The sequence below is a fragment of the Tinamus guttatus genome, unplaced genomic scaffold (assembly GCF_059628265.1).
Source record: "Tinamus guttatus ecotype Peru unplaced genomic scaffold, ASM5962826v1 Tinamus_guttatus_pri_ptg000056l, whole genome shotgun sequence".
Classification (NCBI taxonomy): domain Eukaryota; kingdom Metazoa; phylum Chordata; class Aves; order Tinamiformes; family Tinamidae; genus Tinamus; species Tinamus guttatus.
In genome coordinates this window covers 5,248,508-5,274,608 of record NW_028288590.1, presented here as the reverse complement: position 1 = coordinate 5,274,608, position 26,101 = coordinate 5,248,508, and the positions used below count along the sequence as shown (strand labels likewise).

General features: G+C 36.6%; 1 protein-coding gene across 1 annotated transcript in view; it reads left to right on the top strand.

Annotated features, from left to right (window-relative positions):
* The window catches only part of CYP7B1 (cytochrome P450 family 7 subfamily B member 1), a 114,558-nt gene that overhangs the window by 78,682 nt on the left and 9,775 nt on the right, over positions 1–26,101 (top strand). Inside the window, exons 2-4 of the mRNA XM_088540143.1 lie at positions 17,323–17,459; positions 23,840–24,436; positions 24,881–25,087. Of these exons, the coding sequence (XP_088396269.1) occupies positions 17,323–17,459; positions 23,840–24,436; positions 24,881–25,087 (941 nt within the window). The remainder of the gene's footprint in view (positions 1–17,322; positions 17,460–23,839; positions 24,437–24,880; positions 25,088–26,101) is intronic.

The following is a 26,101-nucleotide window of genomic DNA, read 5'->3' as shown; positions in this document are numbered from 1 at the left end:
TCTAATTTTCTTAATGCTGTGAGTCATTCGGCTTCTGGGGATTAGTTAACTTGTTACATAGATGATTTCCTTCATAAATGTAGGCAGTTTTACTGCCTTGTTTTTTTCTTTGGCGCACAGTTTTGTTTCACTGGTGTTAATAGAGTTGCCTGTTGCTATTGCAAGTTTAGCCAGCTGTGAAGCTGCATTTTTGCTTTGGTATTAGCATGCACATGGTTACGAAATGCAATCTATTAACCCATCATTTGGCATTGAAACATTTGACCCATAACCTGCGTTGGTCTCTGCAGTTGACATAATAGCTCCATTTTGACTTTTTTTTCCCCTCTTTGGATCTGATTGGTATTGGAGTGGACTTGTTGTGAAGTTTATAGCTATCATGACAATTTTTATTTTCTAAATGAAACAATGCCCCCTGGTGCTCCAGGATTCGAGAGGTCTGGTTCCACAGTCAAAATAAGAAACAAAACCAAATAAAATCTTCTCAGACAGATACTTCTTGTCCCCAGATCTGCCAGCTACCACTCAAATGCTGTCACTGTCATTCACAGGAGTAGGGGAAGAACATTGTCAGTGCTAAGCAACAAAGATAAGTGAAAAGGAGAGTAACAGAGAATAAAAGAGTACTTGAAACAAGGCACAGATTGGTTAGGCAGAGGAAAAGCAAATTACGGAAGAGAAAATAAAATGAAAGGGTCAAGGCAAGAAACAGTCTAATCAAAGGAACATTCTGAGAAAAGTAAAATTAAAACTGCTTAATGAAATGTAAAATATAGGTAATGGTGGAGAAGAGGCAGTAATATTAAAAAAATCGAAGTATTTTTTATAAAAAAGATTGAATGTCATAAAGGTATTATAGAAGAAAAGGACAAAGAGGGTAAGTGGGAAAAATATAAGTGAAGAGCTTCAAAATAAAATGGCAAATCTAAAAAGGAAAATAGAAGGTATGTAATAAGTACCTGAATAATTCAGAAAGGTATAGAACAAGCAAGCTTGATACTTTCTATACACCAGCAAAACCAGTTTTTAATGCAGAAATTTAAGCTTCAGTCCCTCTGGAGTAAAAATGTTTCCTGACTAACCAAGGGAACTTCACAATCAATCTCTGTTTAACTTAACCTGTCATTAACATGCAATTAAAAGAATAAAAATAAAATGCTAAACTATGAAAGTATCCCTGCTGGGCACAAATTGGAACCAGGAGAGTGCTGCTTATCCTGTGTGCAAGCAGAACATCCCCTCGGAGTGTGGCTTCTCTGAGCCTCCCCAGCTGACAGGAGCTCAGATTTTGAAGACAGGTCACTAGAGCGGAGACTGACATGAGTCACCATTTCTGTTCAAGCACAGGACTACGAGCGCTACCCGAGCTCTCTGTAAAACCAAGACAGACAGAAAAATGAAGGCAGGAGAAAGGCACGGGAAACCTCCCTGCTGCTGCAGCCACCAGACTTGTAAACAAGCCGTGATATCTGGTTTTCCACCACGGGCGCAACTGAAATAGCTCAGGAGCAGGGATGCCTGAAGATGGCTGCAAGATAAGCTTTATGTTCCCACAGTCCTGGAGCAGCAGTGAGTCAGTCAAGTCCCTCGCTGTAACTCAGAATAGCCCAAAGGCTGCTCTAAATCATCCTGGCTGCCAGTGACCCTCTAACAGCAGCAAGGAATTGCTGGGGCATACCAGAGCCTTGGTTGTACTTCCTTCCCTTTGGCCACGTCCTCCTGCCTGGCCAGAGGAGGTGGCAGGGGGAAGAGGAGGGCTGGGGGAGACTCAGGGAAAAGAGGAGTAAGGAAGGCATGGAAACAACTGTGATGCCAGTTCTGGTGAAAGAACTTCCCTCTGCTGTGGCTGGCAGATGTCCAGCTGCTGCTCGCGGCCGCTGATGCACCACCGGGATCCAATGGCTCTTGCACAGGCAGGAGAGCCGTGGTGGCTGTGCCATATGCAGTGGTTGGTTTTTTGATTCACATATTTTAAAACCTGCTTTCCAAAGGCATTTTGAAGAGTTCTGCAGATGACACGTGCTCTGCGCTCTTTGGGCATCTGTCCACGGTAGTGGCTGTTGTGCTGAGCCTCAGACTCTCATGTGAGTGTTCCCGTGCTGTGACCCCACAGTCAGGGTTGTACCATACCGGTGTTAATCACAGCCTACTGCTTAGCCAGTAGTATTTGCTTTAGTGATATTTACTTTTTGCTTAGTTTGATGCTGTCTATTCTCAGTCCCCTGAGATGACACTAAACTGATGCCAGCTCCAGTTAGGGTCTTGTTTGATGTGTTTCCAAACTCTTCTGTAAATTCAGTTTCTTTACTTCTTTGTGAGCAAAATGCTTTGTGGCTAGGCCAAGATCAAATATTTTGCTTTCCAAAGCAAAAAGAATGTGCGTTCTGCAGATCTCCCCTTCTTCTGCTAAGCAGCCAAACAGGCCAATCTTATTAACAGGTAGCTATCAGAATTGGGATGCTACCAACTGATTAATGACAATACATAATTGAACATGCTGTTAGAGGAGATCCTGAGGGAGAGGAGAAATTATTATTGCTTTTAATAATTCCTTAAAGCAGTTCCCCAAGTTTCATTTTCAGTCAGCTAGGTATTCCGTGATGCACAGAAATAGACTGATTTTGAATTAACACTGAGCAATGTATTAGGTTTTATAGGTGTAACCATCACATCTTGCACATCTCTGTAGTTGACCTGACAACCAGTGTAAAGATATTCAATTTATACTTCTATATTAGATCTCCTATAATAAAATGTGAGGAGGTACATTCCCCATAAAGCTCAGTGAAGGCAAAGAGAGGGTAGTTTCCCCATCTGAGATCACAGACATTGAACCATTCATTGCATGGAATCATCTGAGGGAAAAGAACACAATCCCTTGACCAGCAAATGGTGAAATAATTGCTACCCACAGGTACAGTGTGCGTGTTAAGGATGCTACAATCCATGATTAAAAGTGAATGATACTCATTCTGTAGCTTATGATATCTTGACTTTTCTGATAATTTGGAATAAATGTTTTTAAAGAGGAAAAAAGCAAGATATATTTGTAACACTGATTGACACAGTTGGCAGCTAAGGACCAGATCTTTAGGGTATAAATTCATTTAGCTCAGATGATGCCGTTAGAGTTGTGTCCATCTGCAGTTCTTTAAGATCTGTCCCAAGGACATCCAATATCATTTGCAGAAATCTTTTTAAACGGAATTGGTAGAGTTCCTTGGAAAGAATTCTGTGAATTCCTGCCAGGAACTTCAGCTGCAAGATCTTCAACACAGTAAAGATCTAGTACTGTTAGAAAAGACACACAACCTCTGTCTGTTGCCTTTAAATTGCCACTGAAGGGAAAACTGTTCAATGTTATCTTCAAGTTTGAAAACTCCTAACATCCCAAAATATTGAAGATCATCTGATTCTGTTGAATTTTCCCACAGACATCTTCTTTGTGGCCTTTTTAATGCTAGTGTGGAGAAACTTGTTCTAGAGCTTTACTAGGATGTCTCTCCATCCCAAAGCAAGGACATTTGCACACTAGTGAACATTTCATGCAGTCCTCAGTATTGTCTTAAGAACACCTATCGGTTTACCAGTTTCAGCAGTCACTGCACAATTTTTGGTTCTCAAAACAGGAACATTATGGTAGCTTAGGGGAAGCATTGAGAAAGGCACATTCTCTGTGTTCCCAATTAATGCATAGATCAGCGCTGAAGAATATTTCCAGAAGGTATTTATCTGTGCCGGAGAGCCCATCGAGCAGATATCTTTGATTTAACACTAGTAAGGACCTGAAGTCATGTCCTTACATGCAAGCATTTTGGAGTATTTAATAGCTTAATTTTTCCCTGAGGATTGATGACTTACTGTATGTCATTTATTTGTTTGAGATTGTTTATGATCTGATGATCTCTCCTCACATATTTTAGTCAGGCATATTATACATCATTGTTGCTTTATGTTTTCTATTACTGGCAATTAATTTTTCACACAGTATCCACATTTAATTATACAATACAGGCACATGTGCATTTTGCATGAATAGGGAGAGTCTGTTTTAATTTAACCATTATATGTTTTGCTATCTTGGGTTTTCTTGTAATAATTCCCTTTTTTGTTTGTTTGTTTTAGCATAACAATAGTCATATTCATTGTCTCTTACGTTATGACAAAAGCCCTCAGATGTCAGTTCATAGATTGCCATAATCAGCTTTGTCTCTTAATTGGAAAAGAGAATAAAGCTGGTTAGGGGTGTCAGTAAAATGACAGATGTATCATTAACAGAAGGCTACATTGGATCAGAATGGTGCAAATGCTTGGATCTGAAATGTTAAAAAATGTTACAAATAACCTTTAATTTCTAAATTTCATTTTCTTGTGTATTTTTTGCTAATTGAAAACAATAAGCTAGAGTTATATAATGCATCCTATAAATGGAACATTTATTGGTAAAGGAGAACTCTGACTTCATACATAAAGTTAAGAAAGTATTTTTAAGTATTTTTGTATCCTTGGGAACATGTTTTACCCAGCATTCCTGCCTACCCTCAAAATAAAATTCAGCATGCTGAATACGCTCTTTGGCCATACCAGCACTCCTCCTAACTCCTGTGGTGTTACTGCTGTCTTGTTTATGAACAAGACAGTATGTAGATTTTAATATGAAATTCAGGACATACCACATACCTGACTTCTCAGTGCATCACAAGAGAGGAAATATTTTCACCATTAATTTTTCCATCAGTTTTCAATGCTGTTGATATCTGTCCTATGATACGGTGAGCGTCCTTGTAAGACATAGTAGCTTTGGGCTATAGCAAATCTAAGCTTTAGAACCTCTCAGAAGTTCAAATATTCATACATTGGGACAATGGAAATTATGTGTTCCTGGATTTAGCAGTAAGGATGGAAATGAGATCACAAGTTGCATCTAGGTTGTTTCTGAACTGACTGATACTAATAAAGCCTAATGTTTAGAGTATTCAGAAAAAAATAGGACCTGTAGCTGAGTGTCAGACTTCCCACAGATCCCAACTGTCCTTTCTTCCTTCTAGGAAGAAATCTGCACTATTTTGTCTATCTGGCATTAGCCATATGACAGAATTTGAGGTGCAGATGGACCTGCTCCTAGGTCAAGTACCTATCCATGAGTTTACCCCCAAATTTGCACACACCCATGACATTCTAATTGGGAATACCAACTGAGGGGCTGTACAGGCAGTATAGAAACAGGGAAAACTATGAAGGGGTGAGCAACCCAACTGCAGTCCCAAATTTGCATCTGTTTCTGCACAGCAGTAGAGACATTAACAGCATGTCCCGAATCTTTGTAATTTTTTCTGTCTGTATCCTTTTTTTTTTTTTTTCATTAGAGTCAATAAAGCTTATAATGTCCCCAACATGAATGTTTTAAACTTTTAAAATTTCAGGAAGCTTTGACACTTCCATGAATTTTGGGTCCTGTGTATAGACAACTGCCTCATGCAGTGTTTGGCAGTCAGCAACTTAATTGTGTGGAGCTTCAGAACTGGTCTAATACTACTCATTTGGAATAGCTGGTTGGAAAATGCTGAACAGTTCTTAAGTGAAATTTCTGATTTTCAAATTCAAGTCTTTTTCTTGATGGGAAATGGAAATTACTTTTAAGCGCTAAGCGTGCCAAGGAATTTAGAGGCAGCAAGATATGCTTACTAGAACTCTGACTGAACCCACAAAGTTTGAATTAAGAAATAGATCTCAGTTAGAAATTTTACAGTGTTGAAAGGTGTTTGATATTTTAAGTCATTTCCATGTGAAGTGATCCAGGAGAGAGAACTTTGCTCCTTAGAAGACTGCCATACTAGAGAGCTTTAGCTTTTCACAAGTGAGCTTCAGATGTGGCGTTTCGATTCCATCTGTTGAAGTATAAAAGACAACAGAGGGCAGTGAAAAATTAGATCCATCAGATTTCAAATCTAAATGCGACTGAAGCTCAGATCTGAACCACAGTAGGAACTTAAAATTGGAAGTTTGTTTTTGTTTTTTGTTTTTCTTTTTTAATGTATTTCAGTAAGTCTAGAACAGGCAAATCTTGGACTCTTCAAAGAGGTGATGCTGTTATAACCCAAGTATCCCAGTATTACAATTTACAGGAAAAAGGTTAGGAAAACAATGGAACTACTGTTCTTTTACAGTTGTAATGTCTCTGGTTACAGTCCTAAGTTGATTGTTGCTCAATTTAATTTAAAAGATGGAAAAATATTTTGTCTAGTCCATCTCTCATAGCAGAGTTATTTAAAACATGTTAAGACCTGTAATATCACAGTTTTTCCTCCATGTTACCATCTTCAGTTAATAATTTTAGCATTCCATAAATACCAAGTAAAACGGCATTCTTGATTTGCCTAAAATGGGAATTAGTTAACTTACCTCAAACTGGCAAAGATGTCATACATTCCAGAGCAAAAACATAATTAGCACACACACTACAAGGCAAAGAAGAACTTCATTTAGTTTTAACCCTTATACCCTTGCACACAATAGAGTTTACATAAGTATTTGAGAAGGGCAGGCACAGCCCTATTAAAGGAATATATTTTCCAAGCATCAAACCATTGTTTTCAGGCAATATACTCAAGCTCTTAAATTAATGCATATTAAGTCTGTTACAGGGTCAGCAGAGTTTTAGGCTCAAGAGAGGGGGAAGCAGATGAGAACAGCCCGGGGGGAGGCCAGGCAGAGATTGTCTTTGAGATGCACAATCCGTCTCCAAACTTACAAGGTGTCCATGTGGGCTGGGGACAGGTACAGACCACTCCACAAATCACTGCAAAGAGAGAAGGGCACTTGTTCATCCTCTCAGAGTCCTAAAGAAACATGTGGACACAGTGAGAAGGCTACAGTTGTGTTCATTCTGATGCTTGTAAAATAAAATTGAGGCACAGACATTTTCTGGGAAATATATTTCAGATTTATTAAAAAGAGGCTTAAAGATGAAGGTGTTTTAAGACAGTTTAGAATTTGCCTCAGAATGGGGAGTCTAGATGCAGACCAGTCTTCCTCAGGGATATTTAGTAAAAGGTTGCATACACTTCATAGCCACTCATATTCGAGTTCATCAGATTGCTATTGCATAGTCTGTAGCATGAGTTATAGAAAGATACCACTCATGTACAATAATAATGTAAACAGCATCATTACCTAGTCCCAAGGAAATAAATATTCATATTATTTGATTTCTTTCCTCCTCCTAGTCTGTGATAGTTTGTTAAGGCAGGAGCAGGAGTTTGGTTGTCACACTATGAACTATTGTTCTTCTTGCATATATGTGTGAAGCCTGTCATTTTCCAATGTGTATTTCAGAAATGGCTGATTTTTATGTCTTTTAAGAAGATTTTAAGGAAGATGTTAATTTTTTCATCTTAAAAAAGGTCAATATGATGTGCTATTTTAGGGAGAGCCAGAGCAGATTTAAGAAAAGATGGGAGAGAAAAGGTGCAAGTGAAATGGAAGAAGTGGGGTTTTTTTTTTTTTTTTTTTGAAGAAAAAGAGATTTCAGGAAAGGATATAGAAAAACTTATATGCATAAGGAAGAGTGTAGATTGCAACATACTTTCTACTGAAACAAATCACCTGGACAGTGTGCTGAGAGAAGTAAAAGCTGAAGTTGCAGAGGATGTGGGAAGAGGCAAAAGTGATAAATGATAGCAGGGATTTCAAATGTAATGTCAGCTCAGATGGAGAAACAAGATGGTCATTTAGGATGATGGTAGAAGAAGAAGCAGGAGAGAGCGAAATTGTAGAGGAGAGTCAGTGAAGTTATGAGACTGTTTCTTCTACTATGTGCTATAGATTTATAGTACTGGAAGGAAAAGAGAGAAAGAAGGAATTAGGAAGCATATATATATGATCATTTAAATAGGAAGATGACATGCTAATGCTAATGCTACATTCAACTTACAAACACTAAGGCTTTGGAAAAATTCACCTGAGTGCGGTATTAAATTGTTGTTTTCCTGTGATATAGAGGTCAGTGGATTAGCCACCTTCTCTCTTTATATCATATAAATTTAGAGATATGTTTACAAATAAGTGGACTAAGATACCTGGATTATTTTTGGGTTTTTTCATCTGTTCAGATTATGTAAGATTTTTTGAGTTTATATATATATTTTTGAACAAAATATATATGTCCTGAATGTTAATTCTGTAATATGACTTATGAAATGTCTGACATCTGAAGCTCTAGGGGAAGAAGGGGAAAATTGCTTTTAGACCACTATGTGCTACTGAGCGTCCAGTTGGGGAATGCATAGCCTTACATGTGGAATTCATGAAATGGTTAATAAAAGATTTCATAGCTGTGCTGCAACTGTTCTTATAGATTAAATGCAAAACTTTTTTTTTTATTTGTAAAAGGAATGTACATACAGATTTTAAGATGGAGTTAATGGCTCTATATTTTTGATTAATTACCTCAGGATAAATCAGGAGCCGGCGGCTGGGAAATTATATATGTGGTAGGCTGTACTGAGAGAACAGTTTTCTAAAGCATTTCATGTGGTAGCTAATGCACTCCGTTCAAAAGATGGCTTGTACCCATGACTATAGCAATTGTTTGTTACAGTAATTGTTTGTTATGGTTTACTACAATAAAAGAAAATGTTTGTGTTACTGCAAAAAAAATTGTAACAATAGTCATTTTTTCTATAGTTAATTCAAATTATTCTGTGTGTATGTATCTATATATAAAAGTAAGTATGCTTATATATGCATAATGTGTGTTCGTATGTGTACATCTACATAAATGCAGAAACACATTCTGAATGAATCATGCTTGCTTTCTGAAAGTAGCTAATATTCCCTGCCAGGGAAAAAGGAAAGAGGGAGCAATTTTATTGTCACTAGCCTGTCTCCCAAATGAAGACCCATTTTGCGATGGACAGACTGGTCACAGGACAAAAAGGCTGTTCCCATCTCACAGCTACCAGGCTAAGGCAAGCAATGGATAGAGGCAGGTAGGAGAGCACAGGGGGAAGCTGGACAAGACTGATCTACGTTAGAGACTACAGTGGTGCTCCAGATTCGAGAGGAGATTTGATGGAAGATAAGGAAGAAGTAGTGGGTGGCATAGTGGACTATACTGGCCACTGTGTGAGAATGGAATTTAAAAAAAAATCACAGAGAAGGGAACAAATATTGCCATATTTGGTGATTAGGGAATTTTAGAGGATTCATCTTCTCTCTGCTGTCCGACTTACTTAACTCTTACCAGGGGAAGATCAATACCTCCAAAAAGCCTTTTCACTCCTTTTCTCTCTTTTGATTATAAAGAACTTGAAGATGTCCAGCTTAATCAAGGTACCAAACTTTTAGATAGCTCAGTTATGTGAAATGAAGGCTATATATAGATTGCCTGCTTTGTTGTAATGGACAACCTGCATGATGTCATTGTCATACAGTTTTGTGGGAAATGAGACTTGATTTTTGCATATAATTTTTTCTACTTCTGAAACTGTGTCCTAGGTGCTCAAAGAAAATACAGCTGATGCAGACAGATGTGCTCTCTTTCCTAGATAACAAGCTTTTTTAAATTCGATGATTTCCCACTGTTGTTTCAGAGATTGCCTGAATTTATTTGTACGCTCTTTATTACGTAAGGAATGAGTTCTGCATGTTTGAATATATTTCTTTGTGGAGCCGCTGACATTCTTATCCACACTTCACTTGTCATTTCTAGGCCAGACAGTTAATATGATTTCCTACTATGAGCTACTTACCATGTACAGATTTCACATGTGTTGCAGTAAGGCAATATATAATGCAGTGCAAAAATGAATTACGGAGGAGCTGGATATTAGATGAGAGTTGATAGTTGTTGAGTTTCCGTAGGTGAAGTCAGTAAATATATAGTGTAAATATGTTCCTGATAGCGGTAAAAGGAAATATGGGCTCTAATACGCTACATATTCTAATCCTGTCCTTCTCATGTGGATAGAGGAAAAGCATTTATGTTTGTGGATAATATCAAAAGAAAGGTGCTGCAAGGCTGCAGAGGAGTGATTAGGTTCCAAAGGGCAAACTGGAAAGAAGAGAGAATGACTACAGTTGTTGTAGTCATTGATTACAACAGTTAGTTGTTATTGTTATTAGGTGTAGTTTGACTACAATATGTATTGACTACAATAGTTGTCAGGACTATTTGACACCTATTGAGGCATCTATAAAGGGCCAAGAGTTTTCTCCATGAAAAAAAAAAAAAAAGAAGAAAAGGCTGTAAAGGTTCCCAATTTCGATGTGTATCAATCACCAATGTCCTGCTTTGACAGGGAAAGCTCAGGTTGTACTTGGATGTGTAGCCTACCAGGTACATGAGGTAGTTGCTGTGCTGAACTCAGTGTTGGACATTGCACTTCAAGAAAGATGTGGGTTAACTTTGGAAAATTAAGAAGACACTTATAAGAGCAGATAGAGGTCTAGAAAACAGTTACAAGAAAATACTGGGAAAAAAAAATGTGATTGTTTAACCTGAGGAAGAATATGGTAAGAGTCTTTAGATATGTAAATTGCTCCTGCAGAAGTAAAGGGAATCACTTGTGTGGGAAGGATGAGACTTAAAATAAGCATGATGATTAAGGTGAGATATGAGGAGAGATTTCCTAAGGTTAAGAACAAATTTGTTGGGAAGACTGTAAAGACTCTATTGAGTATCAAGAACATCATAGACAAATATCAGGAAAGACACTGGTGTTCATTATCCTACCTGAAATCCAGGGTAGGAGATAATAACCTGTCAAGATTCCTTCCTAATGTATTTTTCTTTGGTTAAAGCTGAACTAAGAAACTAAAAGCCCAGGGCTGGGCAAGTGATCTGAAATGTAAGATGTAATAAAATGGTCCCAAAAAACGCTGAATAATCATGGCTGCTCTTACTGACTTTGCCTAGAGTAGAAATAATGTAGGATTTCAACGGTTGGGCCTTAAGCACTGAATTTATTTTAACTTTTAATGTTGCTCAATTTTTGCTGCCTTGATCCCATCTTTTCTTCAGCCAATACTCCTCTCCTTGCTATTAGGAAACTTTACATGATATTCTGTCCAAGATCCTTCTGGGAATTTTCAGTTCCTGATTAAAGCTGAGCCAAAGGAGTTTTTTTCAGTGGATTTCAATTATTAAACTGCTCAGATGACTTTCCTGCAATAGTATTTATTGGGCAGTGTCCCAGCCAGTCATTACAAATTGTATTTGAATTTGTAGATGTGTCTTTAGACACACAACTTTGAAGTATATTGGAAGAGGTGATACACACAATGAGAACCTCTAGCTGTTGAGATAACTTAGGCTAGGAAATTGCGAAGAAAGATAACTTAATTGCAAAGAAATACAATTTCTGAGAAAGGGATATTTCAGAGCTACGGAATGAGTTGTTAAGGACTGGTATTTTCTTGACATTAGGGTATGACCCAAGTGGGATTACTATGAGAGAGAAAAAAGTAGGAGGCTTCTTTGATGAACTGATTACAAGAAAAACTAGAGTTCTTAACAGAATAGCAAAAAGCTGACATGCTTTTGCAGAAAAAAAAATATTAAATTCAAAAACTTTTTGACAGAAAATTTTCAATATAAGACCTACATTTTTCTGTGAAAAAATCACAATAAATATTCATTGGTTGGCTGGTTTGTTTTCATCAGCATTTCTACCAGTTTCTCTCACATCAGCACTAGAATCTGTCTTTGCTATACTGCTCTTTTTGAGAATGCAGATAAATCCTTCTCTGTTTGACGTGCTTAGGAGCGTATTTGCTGCTTATTTCAGAGTCTAGCCATTGCTTTTATTATTTTTTTTAGCTGAAATTTTGAGCACAACATCTGTGTTGCCAGCACTGTAAAATTTTCCTTGATTCTCCCCTCTTTGGTGTGCTGTGATCAGGGAGGAATCACATCAAGAAGATGCTCTGCTGAGCGGAGCTACAAACGCAGCGAGGACTCCGTGCCAGGTTAGGCCTTGGCCAGAACAGAGGACAGCAAGAGATTCATTCTTACCTCAGTTCTTTTCCTTTTCTTTTATCCGAATGAAAACAACAACATCAACAAAAAGGACTCTCATTACTGCAGGGTGAAGTCACTTCACCTGCACAAAGGTCTAGGTGGCAGGAGCAGTGTGTGAATGTGTCCCTTGGTCAAGGCATGGCCCAATACATCTATTGACTCTACCTAAGACTCTAAATAGTGAACAGATAGAAAAAACATGAGATGCTTATCGTCGCAGAAGTGTTTAAGCTGAGAATTCAGAGGTAAAAGACTGCCTATTACAAAAGCTCTCATCTGTCTTGTTCTGCAGGGAATACTTTTTAATACAGCGTGTATTCAACCTGGAGAATTCAGATTTCCACCAGATCACTGACGCAGATAATTTAGACAGTGCGTTTAAGGCATCCATGATTTTAAAACTATCAAAAAGGAATGTTGCAAATGAATATTTGAATAAAGATTTTTTTTTCTTACAGTTGCAGAATACTTAATGCTACGAACAGGTCTCAGGGAGACTGTTACTGGTGAATTTAAAAAAAAAAAAAAAAAAAAGAAAGAAAAATAGGGGAGGTAAATAGCTAGTCTTCCTGGCTTTCTCCTGTCCTAAGTTTCCTGTGTTCTTTCCTTCATAATACAATAAGACACTCCAGACACCACATTCCTGGGGATTACCTTTCTTGGGGTTGAAGCCTTTGGCCTCATTCTTTTCCTCACAGTTAAAGTGTTCGTAAGCCCCTGGAAAGACACTGTCTGTCATGTCTTGTTGCTTAAATATTGTGATCGAGCCTGTGAATAATCTCAAACTGTTTTGACGTGTTCATAATAGCTTTTGTTCCACTTCTGCACCAATACGCTGCCGTTGCTTACAGACCCCTCAGCACGGTGTGCTCCAAATGGGACCTGGAATAGTTCGACTGGAAGTACTAAGGGGAAATCAGACCAATGCCTTTAAATTTTGTGCAGGAAAACGACATTTCGGAAGGCGAAAAGGGCTCATCTGTGGCAAACAGTGTTAGACCTTTCCTGGGTGCTTTTTCTCTGCATTTTCCTCCCGTTGGTGAAAGTTGTTCAGAAGTGGTGAGTGGAAGCCCCCGTCCTCTGCAGAGTGCCATTCCCCTGCATGTTTTTTTAGAGTTGTTCCTTGTGCAGTGAAGGTTGCGTTAACACCAGATGCCAATCATACACTGCCAGTGGATTTGCAAGATTATAGGACAGGAAAAAAGATGAAGGTTAAGCACGGGGCACAATGGAGATTACTTATGGTAATGAATTGTATAATTTTTCTAGACAGATCTGGATTAATGTTTATCCCAGGCAAGAGATTACTGTATGTCTGATTCTAGTTGTAAACAGACATTATTAAACAGAAGGTTTATGTTCATGCAATGCGACTATGGGTGTTAAAGCACTTATGATTTATTATGTGCAAAGAGAAAAATTAACCTGTTCATCTGCTGCAGTACTAGATGCACTGTGGGCTTTTGCATAATTTGAATGGCATCTGCTTCTTTGGAATACAAATAACTAGTGAAATGAGAAAGATTCCCCTCTTATTTGCAGTGATCGAGTGCCCTACACTGCAGAGTACCTGAGGAGGTGCAACCAGCCAAAGAACAGTCTTTTACACTTTTATAGAGCAATAATATTTGTATTTGTCAAAGTATTTTTGTTTATGAATCTTCAGGTTTTTTTCAGAGAAAGTATGTTATATTCACAGAACTTAACAGAACTTAACAAATGACCTGATTTGGGTTTCTCAGATGTTTTCCTCTCACTAATGCAAATCATAATACTTACAGAACTCTCAACTTATATAAATAATATATATTAGAAATATATAATCCATAATATTTTTATATATTCTTCATGAAATTTCACAGTCCATTTTTTCTCTTGTTTCATTACATCACTGCTGCTTAACAGAAGTGTAACAAACATGGATAGGACATTCACTTTTTTAATATTGCCTCACTTTACTAGTTAAATAAGTATAACTGCTTGTGTGCAGTCAATAATAAGTCAACTGCTTGTGTGCATTTTAGATGAGACGAAAAGTGTGAACTAAAAACAAACTCCTAAACTGTCCTGCTTTCATTGAGTAGGCATTACAATTTTATTACTTGCTAACAAGGAAATATCTTTTCACTATGAAAGCAAAGAAAAACATATATTTATCAGAATCCGTTCATTTTATTTACAAACTGTATTTGTAGCCAGATGATTTTTGTATAATGCCATTTTAAATTATGTAAATTATGCATTTAACAATGATGGATGATACAACTCTGTGGGTTTTCCCTCTACTGTGTAACTAATCTGCCTACTTATAGATTATTTTGGACATGTAGCTGATCCTTTATTTATAAAATTTGCTCACATATATAAGAAATCTGCCTAATAAATATTATTGACATCAGAGAGACTTCTCAGATAAGTAAAGATATTCTCGTATCTCAGAAAATCACCCTGTATGTAAAAACGCAGAAATGTAGAATAAAAAAAAAAAAGAAAAAAGAAGAGCCTGGAAATATTACAAAATGCAGACTATGTGGAGTGAATTAGACAATTTGAGCAGTTAAACTAGATCTGAGGCATATTGTGCATTGTAGCAGATATCATAGCTTTACTAGGAAGAAGTTCTGAATGCTTGAGTTAAAAAGTTGTAGTCTTAAATTTCAGTCAAAACAATTCATATTGCTTCTCTGTGTTTCTTACTTGTAATTCTTATTATATACATGGGGTGCAGAAAATACATATTCTATAGCGAGAAAGCTCTATCTTCAGCATTTGTAATCTTTTCCAAACCTATCAAATTTTATAAAGGCTGCAAAGTGTGAGGCTTGAGCTAACGTTTGTGAACAAATCAATTAAAGGGTAGAAGTTTATGTGGGCTTGTTTAATGCATCCCACAAATAGTTTTAAAATAACATGTCATTTTAAGCGCTGTGTGCTTTTGAGCATACCCTTGAAACACTGCATGCAGCTTGGAGAGTTTTGGGAGCCCACGACACCACTGAAAAGTTTGTGCAGTAAAGCACTGTATTTTGGGATAGTATAAAGCATACACTGTCCGCTTCTCTTCAGTATTGGTTGGCAGACATCTATAAGTCATTAAGATGACCTCCATCTTCCAAAGAGGAGTAAAGGTAGAAATGAAGACACATTTCTGTTATCAGTCTACAGTGGGTCGTAAGTTGAGCCAGTGTTATATTTTTCCTCTGAAGTACGCGTGGTCTTGACATGGTGTTTAACAGTGTTAAGCTTATTGCTGCTGAGCTAAACATGTCTGAAGCGAACGATGACCCTCACGTCTCTGTGATAGCAGAATGTCTCCCTGATGTGATCCCACAGACTTCGAGCATTAAGTTAATTTTCCCCTGGATTTCTGAGCTGCGTCCTTTTTACCCGGCGGAAACCCTGTGAAGAATACAGCTTTTGACCGAATGACAGAACATGGAGGGTGAAATTAGATGCATTAAATTAGAATATGACAAAAAGCCTATCTAAATATTTGTCACCATGCTGCTTAGGTGGGGCAGTGTCCAGCCCAGGAAGTAAAAGGAGGCCGCTGGTGGGACATAATAGTCTGGGAGGGGAAAAAAAGACATGGGTAAATGATCCGGATTCCTTACAGTGTTTGAGGGCATAATTGAGGTTATTGAGTAGGCTGCCGTGCTTCCAGGGTTGGTGATCCTTCTCGGGTAGTCTTGGATTAGTTCTTTTCTTGCATTCGCTTAATACAGAATTAACCATTACAAACTTCCCGGTGCCGCTCGCATGAAGAGTGCTATTATTTGACCACTAGAGGATGTGGAATGCATTCATTTTTTGGAGATGTATTAAAAGGAAACGGACTCCACCTTCTCCACAATAAAAATAGCACAAAGCAAACAAACAAAACAAAACAAACCCCAAAGCCACAAAACCCACGAAAGAAAAAAAAAAAAAAAAAAAAAAACAGGCAAATGCTCTGGCTGTTGCATTTTCTGGGTTGTAGTAGAGCATTAACTAGTTCCCAGAGGACAAAATAATGATTTTCAGGCAAACTACCCTTTCCAATTAGTAGTCAGTTAAACAGAGATCAAAATGTGCAAGTTGCTTTGGCCACATCTGTTAATTAAACACTTAACTTTTAAAGTAGGAGAGCAAATCACTGGCTTACAGTTTCCTGCTCAAAAACTTTTCTTTAAAAAATGCTAAATTTTATATGCTGCCTATTTATTATCTTCACCTTTCTTTTTGGAGTTCTGTTGCAGCAGTTTAAGGGAGAGTGTGCCTATGATAGGGTTAATCCAGCTACATAAAAATCCATGCTGTGTATGATAGTAGTAAAGCTTGTGATCCCTTGATCTTTGATTAGATCCAAGCTAGTAAATATCTTGTGTTTAATCAGAATGAGTTGTTCTGCGTGTAGTATAAGTCACCTTCACAGATGGGATGTAGCATCAGAGTTGTTCGTGAATATTTGTTTTAATCCCTTCTAGAGCAGGCATGCTTCATGTTTCTTTGTTGTAAATCAGATTCGAGCAACTAAATACCAGCATGAAAGACAGATATTTACTTGCAGCTAGGAATAGGAGAATAGGGCATCTTTTTTTTTTTCCTTTTCAAAGAAAAATATAACTTTCTGGACTATTAAAAATATTCTGTACTATTCCATAAACATAACTAATGCACAGTAATTCCTTCTTTTAGGTTGGGATGCAGATACGTTTATTTAGAATTTTGTCGTAAACTGCTTGTACACATTTCAGGCTTAGCAAACTATAAAAATGAAGAGATTAAGATTCATAGTGGCAAATGTTTGCCCCTTATTGTTCTGCATTTTAAAAATAATGAAGTAAAAATGTAGGTTCTCTGTGCTGGTAAACCGAAAACCTTAAAACACTATCTGTAAGGCTAATCATTTTGTGTAGTATGTCAGCGTCCTATTTACCCAAATCTGTCATAATTGCCTTCTGATACATCTTCTTTTGACATGCAAAATACTGAAAATGAGAGGACTGCGCTGTGAGATTTTCGATAGAACGTAGGTTTTCTGTGATCGAAACTTCGTGGTGGTAACTGACCGACCTGTAGTTAAATGCACTTCAATTTCCTTCCCTTATTTTTCATAATTATCACAGAGAGCCTTCTATGCTCAGAGGTGTGATTAGATTTAACCTGCCATCGTATCTGAAGAACTTTCTGTACAAGATATTATATATTGAAAGAATTATGTATGTAGATGATAGGTCTAAGTGTTGTAGATAAATTAGATATATGTACGTGTTGCTCGCATGCCAAAGTTAATTCCAAATTTTTTATGTTTTTAACAGGAAGACCGGAGAGCCCCCACTAATAAATGGCTGGATTCCTTTCCTTGGGAATGCTTTGATTTTTAGAAAAGATGCTTTCAAATTCTTAGTGGATCAGCAAAAGAAACTTGGAGATATTTTCACTGTATATATTGCTGGTGAGAAATAATTTACTATCTTACTGTTGCTCTTATATTCCCATCAGTAAAGTTAAATACCGATTCAAATGTTTAGGTTAGAATTTCACTGATCTAAAAGCATTTCTTTATAGCACCGGCCAATGAAAATGACTTAAATTCAAATGTTTTATATACATAATAAGCATGTATAATATCAAATTATCAGCATGTTCATTTATATACAGCTATGGTATATACCCATACTGGCAAAACCTTAGTTTTGTACTGTATGAGTGTGGATTTTGCCAGCACATAAAATGACAAATATGTGTTTTTTGCTTTTTTGTTTTTTTGGGTTTTTTTTTCCCTAAAGAAGGGAGAACTAACATCATCTTGACACTGCACAGAAAAATATCAGATTAAATTTAGAAAACACTAAGAAAAAAAGTGCCGAATATGTTCTCACACATTTTACAACTGGTTGACAGGAACACAAGGGAATGAATGACACATTGACTCAGTGATACAATCAGGACTGGAACACACTGACTTCCTATTGCCAGTCTCTTACTCTAATCAGACTCACTGAAAATAGCAATATAATAAAGTATGATATAACCTTAATGCTTTATGTAAATGTAGCTGTATTACTACACTAGCTTGAATGCACACATTTGAATGATTTCAATTAGATATAGAAGAAAAATATAGAATGAAACATGAATCCTGAATGAAACCCTTATATATAGATGTATGTATGTAAGTGTATATGTGTGTTTTATGTAGCATGATATATTAAAATCGATGATATTTAAATGATATGATATTAAAATCAATTTAAAAACAAATATTTTCCTCTGTTCAGAAAAGGACAAACTGTTATTAGTATAGATGTATGTCGTGGATCTTTTCCATCTCTGCAGGCTGATATCAAGTGATCAGTACTATAACCGCATTAATTGGGGCTTTATAGGGAAGGCTATCGCAATTTTAGCTATTCCTATATTTTAAGGAGATTGAAAGAAAAGTGCTCTGTAATTTCTTAGTAGTGGCATTAGCTTTATCTTTCCATATAATTAATATTTAACGAAAAATCAATTAAGTAAATGGCAGTGTTTAATTAATAAAACTTTTCTTTCTGTTATGAAATACTTTTTTGTTTTTTTCCTTTGAAAGATCATTTTCAAAAGTTACTAAATATGTGATTGTTTTATTCATTCCATGTTTCCTTTTAAAACTGATATGTTCATTTTTTTCCCTGTCTTGAAAGATGAACTTCTGCTAAAATACAGTCTTTTTATTGTTATTGTACATTCTCACTTTACACAGTAATGGCTTGTTGAGAGTACAAATTAATAATAATAATTCAAAGACATTCATAAAGCTAATACAGACATAATTTATAATCCTTAATATGCTTAATCAAATATTTATTTCTTTCTCCTCTTTATTCTTTTGTGTAAGACTGTCCTTAGAGATTTTTAGGTTTAAGCAATCTATGACTGTAATTTAGTTTAGTACATTTCTATTTATTTGCATGATAAACAAAATTTAACATTAACTTGTCTCCCTATGTTTTGTTTTTTGAGGAAGCCGGCGCTGATAAAGAGTGAGGCAAATGGAGTGTGAGTTATGGGTATAATTTCAGCGTAATACAGGCAAATCTTTGATTTTTGAATTTGTCATATCAGAGATACTATTTTAAATTTGCTTTTGGATATATTCATTTCAATATAAAAATATTGACCATAAAACACTTCACTAAAGAGAAACAGTTTTCCATCCACAACTCAAAAAAGGAAAAAAAAAAAAAGAAAAAGAAAAAAAAGGAGAAAAAGCTTAGCATCTCGTGTCATCTCCAAATACCAAGACATACAGGATTCTTGATGTATGGATGATTTGACAAAGATGATGTTTGTATGTGCAGCAAACATAACATAGCCTGTTCTATATGTACTATCATTGCTTTCCCTCCTGGTGAGTAACTGGAGGTCTTGTCAAAAAATTCTATCAATATATATTGCTCTAATTATTGGTTCTCAAACTAGTTCATTTGGAAAATGCGGAACGAAGCTTGGAGTTTCTGGCATTGCCCCGTACCGGTAACGCGATTTCGCTGATTGTACTTTCCCATGTGATGAGCAAATGATTGTCATGCCTAAAAGTTACAAGGGACATGGATGTCATCTTAATAAAGAAATTAAAAAGCACATCTTTCTATGAGAAACAATGTAAATTCCTGACCTGTCGTAGAAAATAGTTCTCTAATTGGTTTTGTGTGGTGGTGCAGCAGAATCGTTTTCCCCAAACGTCATGCCGGCGAAGCACTACTGTACATCATTGTCAGCAGTTCAGCAGAATCTTCCTAATAAGAGGACGATTACGTAAATGCGATAGTCTTCAAAAAAAAAACAAAAAAAAAAAGGGAGAGAGAAAGAAAAAGAAAAGAATAGGAAAAGAAGCAGGGGAGAGAAAGGGGTTTTTTGAGATGATAGTACTTCCAAACCCAACCTTTCTACTTGTTAAGGACCAGCAACATATAGGCACCCAGCTGGGTAAGAACTTAAGGAACTTGAATAGTTTTTTTATTATTGCTCAGCATAAGACTTTGTCTCCTTCTCCTAATATTTTACCAGGAATTATACTGCCTTTTACAGCACTGCCTGTGATATTAACTAGCTGCAATTCTTAATAAAATGATCTGTGTTACACTTTTTTCGCTAAACACATTTGATGCTAATAAGTAAAGCTAATAAATCATGATAATTAGACATTCTATTAAAAAAAAATCATGATATACCTACAATAACATATCACATTTTTCTGTCTTAGGCAAAAGCTAATTTACATTAACTCCTTACAAAACTGAAGTCTGCTGCAAGCATTACTGAAATAACATCTATCATTATATGCCATATGAAATGCTTGTCTTTCATCATTAACATTAAAAAGATCCAGAATGCATTATTAGAGTAATTTCTCTACTATCATACAAATACTGGCTTCTGTGCTAGGATTTACCAAAGTTGACAATTTTCATATTTTCCACATCAATCTTGCATTTCTAGGAGACCATATAAGCTAAATGGAGATAATCAGGATATTTGCAGCATGGTTGTAATGCAAACTGAAGGACTGGAAAAGAAAGTGTAATTTCTCTGTATCCATACTAAAAAAAAATCAAGGGGATTTTTACAGAAACAAGTATATATCTATTATTTTGACTTGTTTCATAGACAACTCACTGTACTAAACTGTTTGATTTTGGAGTGTGACGTTTCTATATGGATATGTCTTCTTGCATTTTCTTTATAGAGGGACTTTTTACTGTCTAACAGGGAAAGTTTGGTCCCTGGTGGTTTCTATGTAAATAGTTTCAATATTCAAAGTTTTTTTCATTTGGAGAGTTTGTGATCTGCCTCAATTTGGGGTTAATTTGGCAATTTACCTTTACCAATAGTCAAATACAGACTCACAAGCAGCAAGATTTTGGTTTTGTTTGAGAGGAGGCTACGTTGAAGAGGTGGTTCCCGAGACTAGCTGCAATGGAAAGCCATGGGGGGAAGCCGTATTTTAAAATGCTGAATAACAACTGGAATATTTAGGAAATATTTGCATTTGTCTTTTATTGTAGGGCATGTGTATCCTCCTATGACTGTGATTGCTAATGGCTACCATTCCCACTTGTACAGCACAACTTTCTGACTGCAGTTAATTGGTCTTTTTGCAGTTAATTTGGTCTTTTCCTAATTAAGAGACCTGAAAGTAGGTTCTATGGGAGGCATAGAAACAAGCTGCCTTTATTATAGGCAGCTTATATATGTCCAACTCTTCTGACTATTTAGGCATTTAATAAGTGCAGTAACAAAAGTATTTTGCTTTAGGCATTTATATACATTGCTGACCGCCAGTGATGTGCTCTGGATGCTGAATTCTTTCCACAGAATGAATTACATTCTGGTACATACTTACTTTTTACTCACAGGAACCTGATGAGAATAATTAAAATCATGATCTGGAATGTTATGTTTGTCAGAGATTTTCTTTTCCAAAGTTTGTGATTGTGCTATCATAAAGTGAGCTTTGATTAAAAATTATTACTAAAATAGTTCATATGCCTGAAAGCTCATTTGCTGGAAATCATTTTCTTACTTAAAAAATGATAAGAATTGATGTGCGTTTGCTATGTGTCTGATTAAAGATCACAAAGAAACTCATATTTTGCATCAGAAATAAGCAGATGGTGGACAGATGGTTTAAATTAATATTAATTAAAAATCTTAACTTAAAATGTTTACCCTGTAAACGCAAAGTTAGGGAGCCAGCTTTCATCTTTAGGGTTAATAACACTCCAAATCTATTTATTAAAAATCGCTCCAATGGGCATTCTTTCCAAGCTTAGATCACAAAGATGGTAGCCTCAGTAAAGAGCATGAAAGTGTGTGAAAGCTGCGGGGAGAGGATTACAATAAGGAGCAATTTGAGGACTCTAGTCAAGACATAAAAAGATCCTGCAGAAGTTGAGACCAGAAATTCCTATCAGTTTCTGTGATTTAGAAAGGAAAATAAAGGTCAGAAAAAAGGACTGGGAATTGAGGATCTCAGGTTTAACTCCTTGCCATGTCAATTCCATGCTATATATATTCTTAAAAAAAAATCAAGTCTATTTTTTTATGTTACAGTAAAGCAAACTCTATGAGTACCTTAAAAAAAAAAAACTCAGACATTGTTGACAAAAAAGAGGGTTGAATTCTTTCTTAATATATCCCTTGTGTATCCTTACTGATTCATTGGGATTGCAGCGGATGTAATCAGGGCGAAAATTATGCCAGCTGGTTATTGCAAAGAAAGTCCAGAATGCACCCATATTTATCACAGAGCAGTGTGAGTATATACAAGTCTGAATAGGGAATAACTATGATAATTCAAATATCACTATATGGTAACCATGGATACTTGTTGACATTTTTAGTGGTAGTGACTACTTTATCTCAGGACATCTGTCACAGAGCCAAATTTGGTCCTCAGTTAAGCATATAGTGTTCCCATTAAAATCAAATGAGATTTCGTCCCTTTAGTGAGGCAAAATTAAACTGTGAGTGCTGTAAGCTTTGATATTTTTTCAGGTTTATAGCAAGGGTATTTCACAGAGTATGTGAATATTTTAATGGGTATCCTTTTTCCCTAATGTGCCAGTCTACAAGTTCAGAATTGGGAACTCTAAATTTAGCCTTAACATGGGAATCATCTATAAAGAGTTAAGATTTAATTTTGCTTTGGGAGTACTAACATTTTGATTCATGGTACTTTACCAAAATGCTCTTTGTTAATAGTTGACTTAAAGCTTAGGGAGAAACTGCAGAATTTTTCCTGCAGGGGCAACTTTAAAAGCCCCCGAACTTGGTGTAATTCAGTTCCTTTGTGTAGAGAGCTGAAGTGCGTTATAGGATTAAGTACAGCAGAAAGGGTAGGATATTGTCAACACATTCAGACACAATGGATGATAGTGCTAGGGGAGCATGTGCCCCGACGCGGGGCACATGTTAAAAATGATAGCAGACTCCATTGCAATGGCTTCCAAATTAAATCTGGGGGTCTTCACTTTACTGATAATAAGCCAATTTTTGACCAAAATGTAGCAGAGCTTCGGGGGAGGGAAAAAAAATAGACCTGAGGCGGGTTTCAAATGCTTGCAGTGTGAATGACATAACAAGGTCTCCTCGAGAGGAGAGGTTTATGTAGCTGGTGTCCTATGCTTGCCCAAAATGCTGCCAACTACAGCAGGCTCTGGGACGAGGCTCATGGAAGCCATTGCCAGCAGCCCTTGCCCCTTGGGTCTCGGTGCCGTCTGCTCTGACAACCTAGGAAACTTTCTTCTGCTCCCATCCCTCTCTATCAGTCCCCTCCATCCCAGTGGAATATGTGTGTTTCTCTCTTTCCACTATTGAAAAAATACAGTTTTCAGATACTGCTGTGACTCCACATTTATTTTCATGAGTTATACCGGTTTAGTAAATGATTTATTCCAGAGTGCCACGATTACAGGTCCCCCACTGTTGTCAAAAGCAGTAGATGAGTCTACGCTGGGATGGCTTCATGCTGGTTGAGGAAGAGCCATAGAAAGAAATGTGCAGAGGTAAAATCTGACAAAAGGAATCAATATTGTCTCTTTTCCAAAGCTAAATAAAACTTGCTTAATCTTCCTTTTTTCCTCCTTTTTTTTTTCTTTTTTTTTTAGTGCAGGTGGCTTTGCAGATCTTTCCTTTTGGAATTTTATGTGTATTTAGTATGTAACATAGACACTGGAGTATTTGAGGGTTTTTTTATATTTTATATTTATTTTTATATATATTATTTCTGAAAGCATCACCATATTATAAAACTGCTTGTGTCTCTGTTTTTTTTGTTTGTTTGTTTAGGTAGATACATTACTTTTATCATGGACCCATTTCAGTATGTCTACGTCATCCGAAATAGCAAACAACTTGAATTCCATGAATTTGCTAATAAAATGGCTTCTAAAACCTTTGACTACCCAGCCTTGTCTAAAGCAAAATTCCCAGATCTTAAAGAAAACCTGCATAGAATCTACCAGTATCTACAAGGCAAGCCTTTGGATATCATTTCTGACCACATGATGAAAAATCTCCAGGATATATTTGAATGGAAATGCTCACAAGCAACAGATTGGGAAACAGAAAAAATGTACAAATTCTGCTGCTCTGTAATGTTTGAAGCCAGTTTTGTAACACTATATGGAAGAGTTCCTGCTGCAGATGGCCACAAAGTTATTAGTGAAATCAGAGACAAATTTATCAAGTTTGATGCCAGCTTTCCCTATTTAGCTGCAAACATACCAATTGAGTTGCTAGGAGCTACCAAGAGGGTTCGGAAGGAGCTTATACATCATTTTTTACTTCAGAACATGACAAAATGGCTGGGAGGGTCAAAAGTGGTCCAAGCCAGACGAGATATATTTGAGAAATATGAGCTGCTTGGAGATTATGACAAAGCAGGTAGGCAACTTATGAATGATTGCTTGTCTGAAATAAAATAATTTACTATAGACCTTTGAAATAAAAAGGCAAAATGGCGACCTTGAAATTTTTTTATGTTCTTTCTAATTGGCTAATGATAAAATGTTTTACTCTGAAACAACCCTCTATGATAATTGATTTTTTTTTTTGTGCTGAGGTGGTAAAACAAGATACTTAATGGTGATAATGAGAAAGATTATAACTGAGCTGCATTTACTCCCCTTATTTCCCCCACCCCCCCGACATTACATTTCAAACTATTCTCATTAAGCAGAAAATTAGACTTCAGAAGCCTATTGGTCCTCATTAGCATTCACTGATCCTTGGCTGGGTCTGTGTCCTAACATCTTTTAATTAGCACACTGCAAATCTAATCAGTGTAATAAACGCTATTAATCTTCCTTTTCACTTATTTTCTCCCAGCACATCATTTTGCCTTCCTGTGGGCCTCGGTGGGAAACACGATTCCAGCTACATTCTGGGCCATGTATTATCTTCTGCGGCACCCGGAAGCTCTCGCAGCGGTGCGTGACGAGATTGACCATTTGCTGCAGTCAACAGGTCAAAAGAGAGGGCCCACGTATAACATCCACCTCACCAGAGAACAATTGGACAACCTGGTCTACCTAGGTAATTTATTTTTATCCGCTTTGAAGAAAAGAGGGCCTCTCCCTGCAAACTCACTTTATCACTCATTTCTGTTTACCGGGAAGGTGGAGGACACAGCTGCCTAATTGACATAATAACACCCATTTACATCAATTATAAATTATGTAGTTTATAGCTGTAGATACTCTCGTTGCATGTAAACATTAAAGCCTAGGTAATTAACTATGCAAGGTATGCAAAAGGCTAAATCGAAGCTTTGCAATTATTTGGAAAAAAAAAAAAAAGTTGATGCCTATTAAGTTGTTTGATTTTGAGCATCTGCCGAAGTGCTAATGTATTTCAAATACTTCTGTATGGTCCTGCCAAGAAAGACCTTTTCCTGAAATTACAGTAAGATAATGTATTTTAACTATAACTACATTATTTTCACAGGCAGCTTCTTTCCTTTTCTGTGTTTAGTAAAACCAAAACACCTTCAGTTGTCCTGTGGCTCTGAATGTAAGAATGCAAAGCTTTACAGATTGGAAAATGTGCTTTCAGTATTCACTAAACTACCATGATTTAAAATAGAGAGCTCCGTGTGAGAGCTTGGCCTTCCAATTCTAGATCAGTGGTCCAAATTGCCAGCTGCCATTAGAAGTTATTTTATCCAGGAGTTGCATAGACATTCACAGCATCGGTTGATCGTTTCATTTCATTTCTTAGTGTGCAGGCAATGGCAAAATAAATACTAAAATTAGACTAGGTGAGGAGAGAAGAAAAATTTCATAGATATTCCTGTTGGTTAGGTACCTAACCTTTGAACATCTGAAAATATCCATAGGCAATACTAGCAGCATAGACAACAGATGAATAAAGACAGAAAAATTCATTTTATTTTCAATAATAAAACCAGCCTCCTGTTAGGACTGAGCTCATGTCTATACGTTTGGCAAGCTCATGGCCTGAACTGACATTCAAGACACTTCGGATATAAATAATAACTGTTATCAGTTATTATAATTCAAATCTTAAAGTGAATTTGTTCGTTTGTTG